We start from the raw sequence: 19,679 nt of genomic DNA on the forward strand, positions 1-19,679 counted from the left end.
TATAGGGGAGAAATAAGAATATTCCTTTCAGTAGAATTTTGCCCTTATCACATCTCTTTCTTTCCAACTTAATATTGTGGCTTCAAATGCTCGTCTTTTAATTCTAAGCGTTCAAGCTTGACATAAAGTGTAGTTTTGATATCTATGGAATTGATTTTAGAAGTATATTATGACATTTCATAATTTGAAAAAAATTATGAACAGACTTTTAAATAACTTTATAATTAAGTAGACATCAGTTCTCATACTGAGATCATTTTTATTCTTAATTTATTACCATATATATAAGTTTTACAGTTTTTCACATAAAGTAACTTTCTGTTTTTATTTTTTGCAATACTGAGGACTGAACTCAGGGGTGCACCACAACTGAGCTATATCTCCAATCCTTTTTTTATTTTTTAACTTGAGACAGTTTCTTATCAAGTTTCAGAGGCTAGCCTTGAACTTTTGACTCTCCTGCCTCAGCCTCCTGAGTCACTGGGGTATACACCAGCACGGTGCTCACTTTTGTTACTACTGATTCTTTAAAAACATTCTGATAGTCATTTTATTTCTCCCCAGTTTTTAAATTATAAAGTTAATTGTTCATATTTGAAGAGTAGAAGTTTTAGAATTATAAGAGTAATTTCCAGTGGTACAAGGCTAGTTTTATTTTTCAACAGGGATTTGAATAGTGGGCATAAACTAAGAGTGACTGATTTACACTATAATTTAACAGTTAAGGAAAATTAACTCTTCCTTTATTCAGTATTCATCATACTTCTTTTGGATCCCTAATTTACTTATCATCTGGTTAAGATCACCAATATTTTCTAACTTAGTCTATGTTAATTTCCTTAGTTCATCTCTGTCTTCTCCATATTAAAAACTTCTTTGGATAAAATGTATCATTTCTAAATCACATCTACTCCTAAAATGACATTTCAAGAATAAATATTCTAATTGGCCTCATTTTCAAGAAGCAAAGTAGAAAGGATGGGACATTATTGTCCCAAATATTCTAAATAATGAACAATATTGTAAGGCAGTATTATTCTCTGCAATCTTAGATCCTGGTCCCACCTCTTTGTGAGCTCATTTTACAGTTTAAAACCAGCAATGAATGAGCTAATAGAGAATTTTGACTACAAAATGTACAACTAAATATGTTGAAGTTTTTTAAATGAGTTATACTGATTAATACTAAGAATATATTTTTCATTTATAATATGACCTATGTCCCTATAATGAAATAATTAGAATTTATTGCCTGAAAAAACCTCTGTTCCATCCCTTGATGCCTCTATAATTGGCAGGCAGATGGATTTGAAAAGATGTTCATTAGTCTTTCTTTCTTCAATTAAGAATGTAGTTCTTAAGACAAATTCAAGTTCATGATAAACTGAATATAAATGGGTTTTTAAGGTTATAGATATTTAACTAATTGGATTATCAGTATTAGAATAATAACTGGACATGGTGGCATGAAAGCTCAGGTAGGAAGATTGCTTGAGTCTCAGGATTTGAGGCTAGCCTTGGCAAGACAGACTGACTCAAAAAGAAAAAATTTGATAGAAAGGGAAGTTCTCAGGAGATAAGTAGGATAATTTTTATGTCTCTGTATAGAACAAAGCTATAGAATGATTTTATTTACGCTAATTCATCAAGGTTATGGCCCTTAAATTTCATTGTAACCATACCAGCTTTTTCTGCTTATGCTTTATTTAGAAATAATAGGAACATCATTGCTGACCCCTTCTAGTTTGTATCTTAGGGAACCAACTGGTGTTGAGTATTGTTTCCATTAGGAATGAAAGAAAAGACTTTCTTGTTTGCTTTCTGCTACAATTCTGTCATCATAATTTTACCCTACAGAATTTTCCTGTTATTGTATTGAATTTGATATAACAAACATAATGGAAAATTCTAATGCTATCAAAATACTAAATTTGCCATGGATAATTAAAACTAAAGTGCATCTGCATGAGTGCTGAGGTGTCTGTGTTTACAATAGGTCTACATGTTCTGTGCTCTGAGTGATGTCAGTACTGTGTGTAAACTGTGCTGTGTCAGGAATTGGGGGATTGGATGGGGCTCTCTAAAATGGGTACTATTTATGTTAAATTGTAAATGACGATGTAGTATGGGGTACTGTGATATTTTAAGTGATCATTGCCTTTTCTGCTGTACAATATGACCCTTCTCATCTCTCTCATTCATTTTGCATGCCTCTGCTCACTTCTGTACAGCCACAGTTGAGGCTATTGAGGCTGAAAAAGGTACGATCAGAGTCCTTACGCTGGGCAGAGATCTGTGGTGTGTGGGTGGGCATCAGAGAATGTCCTGTGGGTGTGTCTTACTCCTAGCTTACACAGCCCAAGATGAATCATACTCACTGACTCATCAAGTGTAATAGTCACATTCTTCTTCTTTTAAAAAAACAAAAACAAGAACACAAGGGCTGATATCCATAGTCACAATTTGTTTTTTTCCCCTTTCTAGTATAATGTGCATCCAGAATTTAATCTTCCTGATTTCTTTAGATTACAGCATGTTATACTATGTATTACAGCATTTAAAATTGCCTATTTTAATGGAAATTACTAAACTGACCCTGCAAGTAGAGATTTGCTTCATATTTTGTATGATTCTGTACTGCTCAGATTTTTTTCCCTAAGTGAAACCCCATCTGGATAAAGAAATGAGTTTATAGGAACTATTACTGTATAATCTGATTTTTTTTTAGCTATAGTTTGGGCTATAGTTTACTGATGAAATTATATTATGTATATCATATATTGGCTTACTATTATACATTATTAAATGTTTTCTTACCCCAGCTATTTGTTTGGTTCACGGGCATAGACTGAGTCATAGAGGTTGGTCACACGTATAGAGCAGCCAAATTATAATTGACTTATCAAATTTGCATTTGTAGTAATATGAACATTTCTGTGAACATTTTTAATAATGGAGGATGCACCATTCCGTATAAATTGAGTAAGAAACCAGAAAAATTGGTGAAGAATTGTTATTTATTTTGGATTTCCAAAGAATTTGTAGTAAATAGTTAGTGAATTAAGGAAGACATATGCTAAAATACGAAAATCTAAGTACTTTTTGCTATCAGCCAAACACAGATCTAACTTCTGGAGGCATTTCTCACCTTTTTCATTTCATATCAGTGGTAATAGAGTGATGACCTCCAAACTCGTGCTAATCTACTAAATTTTAACTTAACTTTACCTCTTTTTCCTCCCAAACTCTTGGTACAGATTTGTGTGTTGAGGATTAACCTTGTTTAGCTTCCTCACTTGCCCCTGCTCTTGTTGGTATTTAACTGTGATAGTCACTTGTGATCTTATAGTCTGAGATAGGTTTAGTAAAAGTCAGACTGATACCCTGAGACCATTGCCTGGAGACTAATTTTTGTGGACAGGGAAGATCATTTTTGTGTTTTTTTTTTTTTTTCTTCAAGGCTATGCTAACATTTGTCATCTGTAAAACTATCATGTTTATATTTAGGTTTAAACAAACATTCATATTTTAAGGGGAAGACTGGAATGGGGATAGGATTCAGTTAAAGTAAGATTTAAGTACTGCTACTTACAGCTAATTTCTTTCTTCTTAAAAATCATTAACAATGTTTTGAAATCTCAGAATTGTTTTACAATTACTGACTTATCAAATTTGCATTTTGTTAAGCAATACGAGGATTCTCTCCACCACATAGAATCTGCAGTTTTGAAGAGGCAAAGGGTTTGGATAGGATCAATGAGAGAATGCCACCCCGGAAAGATGCTGTACAGCAAGATGGTTTTAATTCTCTGAACACCGCACATGCCACTGAGAACCACGGGACTGGCAACCATAGTGCCCAGTGACCAGCAGCTTCCCAGGGACTCTCACATCTCGGGCCCCAAATGGACAGATCACCCGAGGAGCTGGAAGGGTGGCCAAGTGGACTATAAAACTCACAGTCCCTCTGAAGAAACCATTGTGCTTTTTGAGACCTCAGCCCCCTTCCTGGATGGAGTCTTGAGGGCCCTGGGACATGTTGTGCTTGCTGTCCGATAAGATTGGGTCATCGCTGCCAAGGTGGAGAGCAGTGAACATGGGGCTTGGGGCAATTTCCAGTGGAGGGCATCTACACCTCCATTTATGCTTGTGGTTCACACATTTAAGTTTACAATGAGATTTTTTTTTCCCCTCCGTAGAATTAGATTTTTTTCAACCATGACTTCAAATGCAATCCTAAGAGTTAATGTAGCCTTTTTTTTTCTTCCAATGAAATGTCTTTGAAGAATGAATTAGCATGGTCTTAAAATATATTTCTGAGGTTACTAGCTGTATTTTGAATTGTAGGCAAATTGCTAAGAAACCCAGTTGGCGTTTATACAAAAATGCTGACCTCAGGTGTGTTGTTCTTAAATGTGGCTAATTCTGTAACATAGTCAATATTTTTCAATTATGAATGCATAAACTATTTCTAGAAAGACTTACTTGAACTAAAATCTAAAACTAATTTAGAATCTTTTTTGCCCAGATCTTTTGAGCTTTACACCCCAGAGATTTAAGAAGAAAACCTAAATTTCAAAATTATGAAGAATTACAGAATTACTCATTTAAGGTACTTTAAAAGAAGTTTGTACATTGTCAAAAGTATATTTTAATTCAAACCATGTCTGTAAAACTTGACGTATTTTGTGTATGCATGTTTTCCTTTTGCAAATATTTAATATATAGACCTATGATGTACAGGTACAACATGTAGTATAGGTTATTTAGATGTTATGAGAAATTTTAGTTTATTGTGAGTATTCCAGTTGCTTAAATAGCCACCAGGGTGATTTGCTGCTGGCTTTCTATCATTTTTATGTTTTAATGCAAAGGAAATTTTAAAATGTTCTGGAAATGTTTTTGATTAAGCAATGCAGCCTAGAAGCAGTGGTTCTGTTCAGTCCTTCAGATGTTAGTGGAAGCATAAGTCAAGACTGCATGTTGAATTTTTTCTTTTGATAGTTACAGAACTGCTTGGTTAAACTAAATGGAACCATGTGCTAATTTTACACAATTATTGACATGTATTGATTGCCACTGTAGTTTGGTATTTCCCTTTACTTTGTGGCCTGCTTCCCTCATGCCCTGGAATACAACTCAGAGCTCCAAGCAGCGGAACCATCTATTGTTTTGTTTGCCAGAAAGTGCACCCTGTATGGTCTCTTGTCTAAGTTGGAAATATTATGCATGTGCAGGACTATCCGAGTATTTTATAAACAGTAGCACACAATAAATTCCATGCATGGGCCGCTGTTCCTATCTCTGTGTTGGGTTTTATTTGGAAGATGCAGTCTGATTTGACCTTTTTCTGCAAATCAAAAAAATTCTGTTAATGAAGCCGGTATATCCTTCAGAGAAGATTATATCCCAGATATTTTATGGTGATTTGGTGAATTAAATTCTTATCTTCATAAATTTCACCTCGTTTTCCTTAAAGTTTTAGTATACTTGTTTTTTGTGAACATTAGTGATTGAGTACTACAGGACTTCGGGTGCTTTCTATAGGCCTCATAAATATAATATATAAAATCACTATTTTGATTCATTAATTTTTAATTGAAAGAAAATGTTCTTGTGTAGAATTCTGTTATAGTGATATTGAGAAATTATTGGATGTTTTAGCAATAAGTAAAAGAAATATTAATGATATTGGATTTTCTTGTCATCATACTCCTCCTTTTCCATAATCAAGTACAGGATTTTGCAAATTGAGGGAAGTAAATATATTGCTTGTATTTTATAATTAATCATAATTTAATTATAGTTCTGAATAGTCATTACAGTGATATACATTATAGAGCATTCACATAAAGATTAATTTCCCTAAGATAACAAACAGAACTTCTCAAATGATTTGTTATTTTTATTTGCTGTAACATTAGCTTACAAACCAGTCTGTGAACTGCTTCTAAATTTATTATGGACAGCATACCTTACTGAGCTTTCTTAATATTACTGTTTTATGAAAGTTATGCATCCCTGAAGTTGGAATTTAATTAGTATACCAGGTACCAGAAACTTCCTTAGTCCTTAGGTTTATCACTAAAGTTAAATTAGTGTTTGTGGGAAACATGGGTAAACATAAACATCATTAACAAATTGGAGAAATTATGGATTTTGATAGTAAAAAATAGGGAGAGGAAAGTAGAAGAAAGGACCAATTCACAGTATACATGAAGAGTGGGAGAACATTAACCAGCCTCACAGACCACTTCCTACTACTGAATGGGAACCTCTTCGTAATCTTTCTTCATAATAGGTTTCACAGAAAACTATTTGTGAAGTATTTATTAATATATTTTTTAACTCATGATAAAAGAAAATTATAAAATTTTACATCTTCCTAAATTATAACTTTGGTCAGATGGCACACATCTCCATACCGTTTTTTTTTTTTTTTTGAGACAGGAGTCTCACTAAGTTGTTGTGACTTGGGAGACTGAGGCAAGAGGATTACAAGTTCAAAGACAGCCTCAACAACTTAGTGAGACTCCTGTCTCAAAAAAAAAAAAAAAGTTATGGAGGTGGGTTTAGTGGTAAAGCCCTCCTAGTTTCAATCCCCAGTACCCCCCCAAAAAAATTATTTTGAATGTCTACCAGTGCAAGTAGTAGTGATGATAAAATATAAATATTCAACATCAAAAATTTCACATGTTATTCTCCTTCATAGTCAAAGATGATACTTTGAGCTGGGCTTGGTGGCCCACGCCTGTAATCCTAGCAGCTAGGAGGCCGAAACAGGAGGATCACGAGTTGAAAGCCAGCCTCAGCAAAAGCGAGACGCTGAGCAATTCAGTGAGACCCTGTCTCTAAATAAGATACAAAGTAGGCCTGGGGATGTGTTTCAGTGGTTGAGTGCCCCTGAGTTTAAACCCTGGTACCCCCCACCCAAAAAAAACAAGAAATGACATTTTGAATTAGCAAAGTCAGTCTCTGACTTCTCTTTTCTTCTACATTTCAGCCATTAATAATATAACTCAAACCCCTTTAAGTTTCACAGTTAAATTTTGAGGCCAGTTAAGTTTGAAGTTGGCTTGAAACCTTTGTTGAACATGAATCACTCCTAATTTATTGAGGATTTTTGCCTACTATAACTGATTCTCCTTTGTTCACAGATATGCTACATAATGTTTCATTAACTCCTTAACACTTTTCTTCCACCTTCCCTGCTTATCATTTGTGCTTTCTACAGTTTAGGATTCCTTTAGAATCCATTTTCTGCATCAAAACTATGTGGATTGATTGGCAACATTCTAAGACCTCGTTGCAAGAGGTCCTGTCCCCCAGTTTGATGATGTTCATGGAGGCAGGTAAGTCAGAAGGTCAGATTTTGGAGTCATATAGGATGACTACCCCCAAAGTTTCCTGTTCTACAGCTCAGTAACTCTAAATACAAAGGAGCTAGGAATGTGGAATTGAAATCCTGAATCAGCATCCATTACAAGAAGGAATGAGAAGATAATGGGTTACATTGATTCTTTTCTGTTTTCTGTTTCTAGGAATAATAGGCATTTTCATTCATTAACTAAAATGTTATTCTTAATTATATTAATATTACAAAAAGACTTATTCCTTTTTTGATGGAATAAATGTGCATTGGAATGGAATGTCCTTGATGATACTCTCACTTAGAGAATAGCTTACTCTCCTTTTAAGAAAAGTAAATTATTAATTCTGGATATTTCCCCTACAGTTGGTTGTCTTTTGTGCCATTGAATGACCATTTCTTTTTTCTTTTCTTGGATAATTATACTTGTATTTAAACCTGGATTGGACATAGATGAGTTCTATTTAAGCAGTGCTTGTTATGCCAGAAAAGAACATTGGACTTGGGGGAACTCATGCTGGGTCTAGATTGATATCCACAAACTCCAGAGACTCCTGTACCCTCCGTCATAGTGCCTGCCCTTTCTAACCAACTATTGACTTCTAAACTAATCCCAAGGATTTTTTTTTTTCTTTTTATTCCTCTGGTGCTATAAACTGAGCAAAAATATTACCTTGAGAGAAGTCCAAGAAGCAGTAGGTTTCATCTTCCCTCAGTCTGCCCGGCTTTTGGTGAGTTTGGGAGTGTTGACAGTCTTGAGCCTTCTTGGCAAAGTCAGGGTCAGAAAGAGAATCCCTTGGGCAGGGGTCCAGATTCTTACTTGCCTGGTTAGGGAGAATTCAGTTTTGGTTGGCTGGCTGACTGGCAGGACACACTTAATCACTGAGACCCAGTATTTCAGCAGTTTGTAGAGGAAAGTGATATGAAGGAACAGCTGCAAGTAAGCCACAACCTGGATCTGAGAAGATCAAGCACTCACTTCACTTGAAGGAAAGAGAGAAGGAAGGAAACCTAGGGCTTAGCAGGGTAAGTTACTTTCCCATCAACCTGTCTTCTTCCTTAGTTTATAATTGAGTAAAGTATTTATCACCCCAGGAAGTGTTAATCACTGATTAAGCAGCTGAATCATAAGAGCAATGTTCTTAATTTCTTTCTTTTTTTCCTTTTGTCTTTCCCTACCCCTTTGAGGATCCCCAGTGACCAGCTTTACTCCTCCTCACCTCACCAGAGATACTTTGTGTTTGCTAATAAATCAGAGAAATTTAGATGGGTCCTAGTGGTCTGCATTTAGATGATGGTGATTTAGGTGAAAATTGGGGCTTTTATTGGTACGGGAGAAAAATGGTAGTCCTCTTGTCTAGGAATAGGTTAATATTTTAGTTTGTAATTTGGAGATGAAGGGTATAACTTTTTCTAGGCAGTCAATTTCATATCTCCTTCATAGAACTTGGTGTTGGGTGTTTTCTCTTTAAAATACTGGGAATAAGTTGGAGCCTAAGTCACTAGGGATGACTAGGAAAAAAATCTAAGGTGATTCCCTTTCTAGGTAAGATAGATTGAACTCTGGAAAGTTCTGAGAGCTTACCACAATTCTTTGCAGTTTCACTCTCGTCACACTTCTGTTTTTTTTTCCCTTTGCTTCTGTTTCTACTCCTTGAACTTGGAGGAATCTGGGGCTCTTGGCAGGAAAGTTAGAGCCAGGGAAGCTGTATTTGGACCTGGGATACACCAGCTCAGACATGACCCTAATGAAACTTACAGAGATGCAAATGCAAAGCCTTGCTTCTTATTCCTGCCATATTACCTTCCTGTCAGAATGTTAGCACGTTTGTCCCATAGATCATCAATATACACTAGGCATAGCAAGCCTGTGACATTAAGGATTTCATCATTGCCAATTCTTTTCACCAAGCTGTATGCTCCTTTTAACTTCTAGCTGGTTCTATTAACCCCGTTTTACCAAAAGTTAATCTTCGAAGAGTTAGTCTTCCATTGGAGAAAGACATCCTTGGAAATGGAGTTGAAGCAATACCTTTTGGACCTTAATTGGCTTGCAGCAAAAAGGCTTATAGTTTAGCATGGGGAAGATGGAGATAAATCCTGGAATTCAAGACCTTTAAATTGTCTCAAATTAAAGATACTTTCCTTTTATAACAGTAATGGGGGAAAAGTGTATTTTTTAAACCTTTTAAAAATTTTTTTAGTGATGGTGCAAATTGAGCTCAGGGGCACTGTACCACTGAGCCACATCCCCAGCACTTTTTATTTTGAGGCTGTGTCTGGCTAAGTTCCTGAGGCTTTTGATCCTTCTGCATCAGCCTCCCAAGTAGCTGGGATTATAGGTGTGTACCACCACACCTGACCATTCTTTCAACTTTTAAGGTGTTATATTGACTTGAAATATGGTAAATAGAGCAGATAAATGTTTTTTGTTTTGTTTTGGTTTTTTTAGAGTGGCAGTTATTCTGGAAATACACTGAGAATGTGTGGTGATTAAAAGTGGAGGGTAGATGGGCAGAGTGGTAGAAGGTAGAAGGCTTGTGGTAGAATGCTTGCCTAGCTCGTGTGAGACCCTGGGTTCAATCTATATTACCATAGGCACAAAAAAATAATAAAAAGTTTAAAATGGAAGACAGGTCAGTTATTGGGAACAGGGTTCTAAGGTATGACAGGCAATTCTATCTTCTCTTTAGGTAAAGGGGCATGACCCTTAAACCTTAATATAATCAACTATTATTAGATGCAGTATTTTCTTCATTGGCAGTAATGTACAGAATATGGTATGCACATGAGCTTAGCTATCTCTGTTCTGTTGACTCAATCCATTCACCATGGATTGAAGGGAGACATTGAAAGGGTAGATGGAAACATAAGGGTGAGAGGAAAGAAAGTATCAAAGGAAGTATAAATTTATTCTTTAGACCAGGAGTTTGTAAGAGCTGTATAAAACACAAGTATGAACTGAATAATTATGAGAAATTTTATTTGTTTTTACCATCTACATCTACCTCAGGTAAATTATGATTCTTGGGTTTTTATCCTAACACATCTGTTTAGAAGGATCAAATGTCAGGCCATTTTGTAACAAAACATGATCCATGATTTGAACTTTGTTACCTTGTTCATAGTGAAACCAACTGCTGCCAGTGTTTTTATCCTGTATCATTTCCCCTCCCTGTAGGCAGTTAATCTGGATATTAATAACTTTTTAGCCTCTCTGGTGTCTATAGATTCTCTCCTTTCTTTCTTCCTCCCTCCTGCCCTCCCTTACTTTTTAGTTTTAAGGTGAAATTCATATAACATAAAAATAATTTTAAGTTAGCAACTGCATGCCGTTTAGTACTTTTCAGTGTTGTGCAACTACTACCTCTGTGTAGTTCCAAAATATTTTCATTGCTCCAAAAGAAAGCCCCATAAGTGTTAAGCAGTTACTTCTCACTTCCTTGGCAACCCTCAATCTTCTTTCTGCCTCTATTCTTGGTATTTCATATAAATGGCATCATATAACATGTAACCGTGTCTGGCTTCTTTCACTTAGCATAATGTTTTTGAGGTTCATCTACATTGTAGCATGTGTCAATATTTCTTTTTTATGACTGAATGATATTTACTCATATCTCTCTTTTGTCTGTTTCTCTCTCTGTTTGTGTGTGATCTCAATATGTTTACCCATTTATCTATTGGTAGATTTGTTACTTGTTTCTATCTTCTAGCTATTATGAATGGTGCTGCTATAAACTATAAGTCGTATAAGCCTTTGGGCACTCATTTTTAATTATTTGGTGTATATACCTAAAAACGAAATTTGTGAGTCATAATAGTAACTATATGTCTACTTTTAGAGGAACTGTCATACCCTTTTCCACAGTGCCCTAGCTAGCTAGGTGCACCCATGCGTGTAATACCAGCTACTCGGGAGGATGAGGCAAGAGGACTGAAAGTTCAAGGCCAACCAGGGGAATTTAGCAAGATCCTATCTCAAAATAAAATTCAAAAGGAGATATGGATGTAGCTTATTGGTAAGAGTACTTGCCTAACACATCACAAGGCCCTGGGTTCAATCCCCAGTACCACCAAAACAATTAAGAACAAAACAGAAAATAGCAAATGTTGATGAGGATATAGAGTAACTGGAACCCTTGTGCACTGTTGGTAGAAATGTGAAATTTTCCATGGTGAGGGCATTCATGGGAAAGATTATAGCAGTTCCTCTAAAAATAAACATATAATTACTATTATGACTCTCTAATTTCATCAACATTTGCTTCATGAAGTCTTTCTATAGCTCACCTACTAGAGAGACTCTCTGTCTCATTGCCCATTAGTGCTTTAGTTGCACTTTGCTTAGAGGATTTTTATAGTACTTTATATTATAGTCTATATTTAATCCCCCTGCAAGACATTTTGATGATATATTTTTTCATACTTGTTTCCATATAGTATTGAAAGTGATTTTATCTGTCCATCAATAAATATATATTGAATGAGTGGATGTTTTAATTTTTACCAATGTGGTCCCTTGTGTCTACTCAACCCTTGTGGAAAGCGTGGGAGAAAACAAGGCAGGAGAATTGGACTTTAGAGTCTCAGCTCAGTAATAAGTGGGAATGGCCTTATTTTTACTTCAAAACTTATCTCTTTAGGTAATTTTCTTCATAATTTGCCTGACTTGCTTAGAATATGTAACTCTTTGCATTATGCTGCTCGTTTTGTATTGCATTTAATTTCTATTTCTATTGGTTTATTGCTTATCAATGTGATGATAGGTCTTTTGGAATGAATGTTTCATCTTTCCACTTCTCTTTTAAGTTGATTTAAAAATACAATATGCTGCTGGATGTTGTGGCACACATCTGTAATCCCACAGACTATATGCGAGTCTGAGACAAGAAGATCACAAGTTCAAGGCCAGCCTCAGCAACTTAACAAGGCCCTAAGCAACATAGCAAGACCCTGACTCAAAATTAAAAAGAAAAAGGCCTGGAGGTGTGGCTCAGTGGTTAAGAGCCCCTTAGGTTCAATCTCTAGTATGAAAAAAAAAGTATATTAATATATAAATATATTCTCCTTATAGAAAAGTTAAATATAACAGATAAGACTAAAGTCTCATTGATCAGTACTTTTCATATTCCACTGCCTTCTTCCCCTATTCAGACTTAATTACTGTCATCAGTTTTCTAAAAGCCCTGACATAACTTTTTCTGTGCACTTACATATATATGTGAAAATACATATGTATATTTATATATGGAACTTCATATATAGCACATGTATAAATTTATATTCATATACATTTAGTTTTATTTTTCACAACTGTCTGTGATGATCAACAATCCATAATTACTAAATAAATCTTACTACTAACCTGACTAGAACAGGAAGTAAAAGGTCAAACATTTGAAAACATGTGTCCAGCTTGCAGAATTCCATTCCATATCTGTTTTGCATACAGTTCCCAGGTATCATTGGACAGGTCATGGCTCCACGCTTACGGCGACGGAGGCACAAGAAATCCCCAACAGTGGCTCCCGTGGTTGTGATCCCTCCCACAGTTGTGACTCCTCTGCCTCTGACTCTCTCAAAACCTGGCCCTAGCATTGATGCACATGGCTTCTTCTCCTTGGACAGTAATGTTCCTGGTCTGTCCCAGCTGATCCTTCAAAAGCTGAACATGAAAAGTTATGAAGAATACAAGTGAGTGACAAAATGTGAAAGAGGGATATATTGTCTTTAGGAGAAGTGATTTCAAAAGGTAGAGTATAATTTGGTCAGTATGGGATATTTGTAATGAGGGATTTTCTCATCCTGACTTTTTCCAGTTTTATTACTACAGAAAAAATATAATTTGTTTAAATAAGAATGATGGGACTAGGAGACGTAGGAGTATGTGAAAATGTACAGAAGGCACGATGGGGGACATAAGAGATTTTGGAGACACTCTTTTCCCTATTGCCGTTCTTCTTCCATGCTGTCTCTACAGGTTGGTGATAGATGGGGGTATCCCTGTATCAGGCTTTGGATTTCAATGTCCTCAAGAAATGTTCCAGAGGATGGAGGACACATTCCGATTCTGTGCTCACTGTAGAGCACTCCCTAGTAACCTTTCAGACTCCAAAGTTCTTCAGCACTGTAAGAGGTGATTTGTGGGGTACTAACTGGGGAGACATTCAGAAATCATCCTATACTAAATCCTCATTATAAAAGGAAAGGTCTAAGAATGTTCAGATTCATTTAAGGCTCATTCATCATTTTGTGTGAACCACAATATAGACAGATTAGAACACGGTTATAATCCTGCTTATTATTTTTGATGTTGTGGGGAGATGAGATAAGAGACAAATACCTTCTTCTCTACTCCCTCTTCTTGAGTACTCAAGGAGTAAGACCACATCTGTTATGTGGTGCTTGGGGCTGTGCCATACACATGATTAGAGAGCAGCTGCACATTGTTGGTTTGGTTTTATGCTTTTATTTTTCCTTAAAGTGATGTAAAAAGTAAGTTGTTCCAGATAAAAACAGAGGTATCACCCTGGTCTGAGAGAACAATTGCATTCCCTGTTCCTTCTGCCTCCTCTTTATTCCCCACATTTGGGGCGCAGCTGTTATTCTTTTCTGCATCCTCCTTACCCATTCATTAATCTTTCAACCTAGGTGCAAGAATATCAGTTCCCATCCCTGGACATATCCAATTAACTTTATGGTACAGGAACATTTATTTCTGTGGCTTATTCCTTTAGGTGCAGAAATGTCTATTACTGTGGCCCAGAGTGCCAGAGGTCAGATTGGCCAGTACACAGGAAGGTTTGTCAAGAGCTTCGTCTTGTGGCTGTGGATCGTCTCATGGAATGGCTTCTGGCCACAGGTGGAGTGGTAGTATTGGGAAAGTCTGCCAAAATTATATTAGTTGTTTACATTCAGAGAAAAATATGAAAGCATGTTGTTATGAGGAGGAAATGAGGAACTGGGGCAAGGGATGGGACACCTGTGGTCACAGGTTTGCAAAATGAACATGGAATGATGATTGGTTATAAGTGAGGAGAGAATTTTGAAGCCAGGGAAGGATTGGGTTACTTCTTATTCCTTCTTCTCTACAGGTGATTTTGTCCTACCCTCAGGACCTTGGTCATGGCCGGCTGAAGATGTACAGGACTGGAATACCTGGTTTTCTATGAGGGGGTTGCAGATAGATGCTACACTGAATGCTATACTAGGCAGTCATGCTATGACCTCCTTATGGGCCAGTGTAGGAAGGCCGAGGCCAGACCCAGATGACTTGAAGGGCTCTTTGAGGCGACTCCTGACAGATGTTCTGTCACGGCCTTTGACTCTGGGCCTAGGGTTTAGGGTCCTAGGGATAGATGTTCGGAAGACTGGAGGAAGTGCAGTGCATGTGGTTGGTGCGTCCCACGTGGAGACATTTCTCACTCGTTCTGGGGACTATGATGAGCTTGGCTATATGTTTTCTGGACACCTTGGCCTCCATGTGATCATGGTGGGTGTAGATGTGTCTGCTGACTTTTTACACAGCACCTCAGCTTCACCTCTGGAACCTGGCACAATTCAGCTTAGTGGCCACAGGAGCCTCTATCATGACTTCTGGGAAGAGCAGATAGAGACTGGGAAGATAGCCTATCCAGATATGGTGGTGGCATTCCATCCAGGTAAGCACCATTAGTTCAGAGAAATACTGAGTGACTCCCCTGAGATTTTCCATCCTGATTCTTATATGTTCTATCTTTAGAACCCTATTCATTTGGTCTTATTAAACACACTATGATGATGACCTTAATTAATTTGCCATATGTGCTAACTACATCTGGGTTCAGAATGTTTCATTGAAGAACCTAGTGGGGATGAATGATGATTAATATTGGGGTGAGCAATGTGAGGATTGGGGTAAATGCAGTCGAAGAAGTATCTTGCTCGTAAGGTCTACTTCAGCTTTTCTCCTCAGTATTCCCTTTTCTACTTTTGTTCCATAGGTTTCCATGCATCCCTGAACTTGATGGAAGCTTGGCTGCCTACCCTGCTGCTACTTCGTGACTATAAGATCCCTACATTGATTACTGTTTACAGGTTTTGACTTATTTATGATATTTTCCTGACACACTCCTGCCTCTCTGTACATATGAACTCATTTTGATCCCACTTGCTCATCTCTCTTCTTATGAAGATGCATGTCTTCTCATGAAGATATTCTTCCTTCTACCTTGTGGCTTATTCATCCCCTTGGAACAAAGTCCTTTGCTAATCAGTGATTTAGTGAGATGTTTGGGAGGAAAAGATAGTCATGGTCTAGTCTAGTCTTAGATAATTCTTGTGATTGATGAGTAGAGAAATATTATATTCTTAAGCAGTTTCTATTCTTTCTCATAATCAGTAAGAGTAATTTTTCTTATCTCTTTCCCACAGCCATCAGGAATTGGCAGCCTCTTTGCAGATTTTGGTGAACCTTGATATACACGTCACTGCATATGGAGCTAACCCTTTCACATCCCTCAAACCTGAACAGGTCTATTCCAACCCCAACAAGCAGCCAGTATACTGCAGTGCCTACTACATCATGTTTCTTGGAAGCTCCTGCCCGCTAGATAGAGACAATTAGAAGAGAAAGTGGATGGTGTGGCTTAAATAACTGAGCCAAATCTTAACTGGACATCTGGAAAGTAGGGAAGTTATAATGAAATTACCTTGATGATGCCAAATTATTGCCAACTTTAAAACATACTGTATTCTAAGCTCTATTCACTGCCTAGGTACAGATTGTAGACTGAATAAGAGCTCTACTACTTATCTAACAGTTTGGGCTAGAAAATGGAGATGTCAATAACTTGAAAGTCATGTAAGAATGGGAAAATTGGGCTGGGGATGTGGCTCAAGTGGTAGCGTGCTCGCCTGGCATGCTTGGGGCCCGGGTTCCATCCTCAGCACCACATACAAACAAAGATGTTGTGTCTGCCGAAAACTAAACAATAAATATTTAAAAAAAAAAATTCTCTCTCTTTCTCTCTCTCTTTAAAAAATAAAAAAAAATATATAAAAAAAAAGAATGGGAAAGTCAGGGAAGTTATTGGGAACATGGGGAAAGCTTAAGGATTGGTATACTGTCCCATTATTTTTGTTTGTTTTCATCTAGAGAAATGTTTCATTTTCCTATTGTCTTTTCAGGAACTCTGACACTAGAGTGGCCCTCATATTGTAGTCTAGATATCTTGGGCATATCAGTCTTTACCTGAATATATTGGAGTTGTTATTTCCTTTTATACCACAGTTAATTCATTTGGGGGCTTTTTTTTTTTTTTTTTTTTTTTAAGTGACATGGGGTCTCTCTATGTTGTCCAGGCTGACTCTGAACTCCCAGGCTTAAGTGATCCTCTTACCTCAGCCTCCCAAGTATCTGGGTTTATGGGTACTTACCATCATACCTGGCTACCTTGGGGCTTCGCAAATCACTTGTTTTCTTTTTTTTTTTGGCGATGGGGCATAGGCCAGGGATTGAACTAAAGGACAGTCAACCACTGAGTCATATCCCCAGCCCTATTTTGTATTTTCTTTAGAGACAGGGTCTCACTGCTTTGCTTAGCACCTTGCCATTGCTGAGGCGACTGGCTTTGAACTCACAATCCTCCTGCTTCATCCTCCCTCGCCACTGGGACTGCAGGCATGTGCTACTGTGCCTGGGTGTTTTCTGATTTCCTGTTTACTGGCAGGTATTACTCATCTGCACACAACACTTCAATATTAGAAGTTTTTCTCTTGCCAAAGAGTGATTAGCATCAATCTGTTTGGTCCTACCACTTTACCATACACTTGTCTGTTGTTTTCCTTCTTTTTTACCATACTCTCAGGATTAGGAAATTCCCTAGGTATTCATTTCTAAAATTTTGCCTTGACCTTCACACACATGCACACACACAAAACCTGTCACTTCAACACACACACATATATACTCTTACTGCCCACTCATATGGGGTAATTTTAGAATTCATTTATTCATTCAAAACATTTAGTACCTACTTTGTGAATGATACAGTGTTATTGTTTGGGGAAAATAGTAAGGTGAATGAAACATTGTCCTTATTCTTTTTTTTTTAATATTTATTTTTAGTTTACGGTGGACACAACATCTTTATTTTTATGTGGTGCTGAGGATTGAACCCAGCGCCCCGCACATGCCAGGCGAGCGCGTTACCGCTTGAGCCACATCCCCAGCCCATGTCCTTATTCTTGACCTAGGAAGAAGAATAATATGTATACAGAGATATCTTTATTGCAAAGGGTAACATGGAATAAGAAACATGAGAGAATACACTGAGGAAATAGACTGAAAAGAGAGATCACTTTGCTAAATGGTACTCAAGATATTGTTAATTAAAAGTTATAAAATTTATGGCAGGGTGTTTTAGTCAGCTTTTTTACTTCTGTGACTAAAAGACCCCACAAGAACAATTGTAGAGGAGGAATAGTTTATTTGGGGGCTCACAGTTTCAAAGGTCTCAGTTCACAGACAGCCAGTTCCATTCCTCAGGGCTTGAAGTAAGGCTGAACATCATAGTGGAAAAGTGTGGTAGAGGGAAGTGGCTCACATGATGAGCTGAAAGCAGAGAGACTCCACTCTCCAGATACAAAATATACACCCCAATGGCATGCTTGCTCCCTGTGACCTTCAGTCACGCCCTACCTGTCTTCAGTTACCACTCGGTTAATTCCATCAGAGGATTAATTCACTGATTGGGTTAAGGCTTTCATAACCCAATCATTTCTCCTCTAAACTTCGCAGTGTCTCACACATGAGCTTTTGGGGGACATCTCATGTCCAAACCATAACAGGGCATTCCAGGTGGAATGAGCAACATGAACAGAAGTTTGGAATGCAAAAAGTACAGGGAGGGGACATTTTAGAGTACATTGCAGGATTTGTGTAAATTCGATGTGGAAAATAGATTGGGATTGTGTTATAGAACAGGTATAACCTACTCATGAACTTTAGATTTATGTGCCCCACTTTTTCCTTTGGTACTGGGGATTGCTATGTCCCCAATCCCTTTTAATTTTTGGAGTGTGTAACCATTATAAGTAATCTAGAGATGATTTAAAGTATTCAGGATGGACTGGGGAATTAAGAACACTTATCTAAAATACTCTAGACCCTAGTTCAGTCTCCATTGGTCCAAAAAGAAAGAGAGAGTGTAAGTCTTCCAGATATGGTGGCACCTGCCTATAATCCCAGCAATTTGGGAAACTGAGGCAGAAGGATTGCAAGTTTTGAGACCAGCCTCAAAAACTCAAGAGCCTCACTCAAAACAAAAAATGAAAAGGACTGTGCTGGGTACTGTAGTGTATGCCTGTAATCCAAGTGGCTTGGAAGGTTGAAGCAAGAAGATAACAGGTTCAAAGCCAGCCTCAGCAACTTAATGAAATCCTAAGCTACTTAGCAAAACCATGACTCAAAAAATAAAAAAGGATTGGGGATGTGGCTCAGTGGTTAAGAGCCCCTGTGTTCAATCCCTGGTACCAAAACCAAAATAAATAAATAAAAAGGGCTGTGAATGTAGCTCAGTGGTAGAGTGCCTAATACCATATCAAAAAAAAAAAAAAAAGAGGGAAGGAAAGAAAAGGAGAATAATACAGGAGGATGTGCTGAGTTATATATAAGTACTATGCCATTTTGTATAAGAGACTTGAGTATCTTCAAATTTTAATATCTGTAATTGGTCCTGTAATCAACCTCCCATAGATATTCATCCGAGCGGCTGATTCATAAATCATGTATCTAATAAAGAACTTGTATCTAGAATATAAATAGAGAACTCTTATGACTTAAAAGGACAAATAACCCAATTAAAAAATGGACAAATGATCTTGAACAGACATTTTTCCAAAAAAGATAAAACAGCCAAAAAGCATATGAAAGATGCCCAATGTCAAAATGAAATACAAGTCAAAATGCCAGTGAAGGGCTGGAGGTGTAGCTCATTGGTACAGTGTATTGTCCCTGAATTTAATCATTAGCACCAAAACAACACACACACACACACACACACACATAATGAGATACAATTCACACTCGTACAATGGCTGTAATAAAACAGTTACAGGTTTAATGAGGATGTGGAGAAATTGGGACCTTCATACATTGCTGAGGAGAGTGCAAAATGGTTTAGGTATTTTGTAAAATGGTTTGGTGATTCCTCAAAAAGTTAAACACTGAGGGCTGGGGATGTGGCTCAAGCGGTAGGGTGCTCGCCTGGCATGCATGTGGCCTGGGTTCAATCCTCAGCACCACATACAAATAAAGATGTTGTGTCCA

At 37.2% G+C, this 19,679-nt stretch overlaps 2 protein-coding genes across 6 annotated transcripts in view; both read left to right on the forward strand.

Annotated features, from left to right (window-relative positions):
- Ppp3cb (protein phosphatase 3 catalytic subunit beta) overlaps positions 1 to 5,301 on the forward strand; it is a 49,859-nt gene extending 44,558 nt beyond the window's left edge. For 3 of the 5 annotated variants that reach the window (XM_046419843.2, XM_046419844.2, XM_058577927.1), the window contains exons 13-14: positions 2,232 to 2,261; positions 3,688 to 5,301. In XM_046419843.2, the coding sequence (XP_046275799.1) occupies positions 2,232 to 2,261; positions 3,688 to 3,866 (209 nt within the window). In that variant the 3' untranslated portion in view covers positions 3,867 to 5,301. The remainder of the gene's footprint in view (positions 1 to 2,231; positions 2,262 to 3,687) is intronic. The other 2 variants (XM_046419845.2, XM_046419846.2) reach the window with 1 other exon arrangement.
- A 136-nt stretch (positions 5,302 to 5,437) lies between these two features.
- Mss51 (MSS51 mitochondrial translational activator) lies at positions 5,438 to 16,435 on the forward strand. Its single transcript, XM_046419922.2, has 6 exons — positions 5,438 to 13,063; positions 13,350 to 13,505; positions 14,107 to 14,231; positions 14,464 to 15,030; positions 15,352 to 15,445; positions 15,782 to 16,435. Exons 1-6 carry the CDS (start codon positions 12,846 to 12,848, stop codon positions 15,972 to 15,974), a joined length of 1,353 nt encoding a protein of 450 aa, XP_046275878.1. The 5' UTR covers positions 5,438 to 12,845; the 3' UTR covers positions 15,975 to 16,435.
- Positions 16,436 to 19,679: the final 3,244 nt, after the last annotated feature.

The sequence above is a fragment of the Marmota monax genome, unplaced genomic scaffold (assembly GCF_021218885.2).
Source record: "Marmota monax isolate L192 unplaced genomic scaffold, Marmota_monax_Labrador192_F-V1.1 WCK01_AAM20220418_F8-fsc00019, whole genome shotgun sequence".
NCBI classification, from domain to species: Eukaryota; Metazoa; Chordata; class Mammalia; order Rodentia; family Sciuridae; genus Marmota; species Marmota monax.

Bases quoted from the DNA above. Each gene is read 5' to 3' on its own strand.
- Mss51 (XM_046419922.2), top strand. From the start codon at position 12,846: ATGGCTCCACGCTTACGGCGACGGAGGCACAAGAAATCCCCAACAGTG. The intron at 15,031-15,351 runs GTAAGCACCATT...TTTGTTCCATAG, and splicing joins GGTGGTGGCATTCCATCCAG to GTTTCCATGCATCCCTGAAC. The intron at 15,446-15,781 runs GTTTTGACTTAT...TCTTTCCCACAG, and splicing joins ACATTGATTACTGTTTACAG to CCATCAGGAATTGGCAGCCT.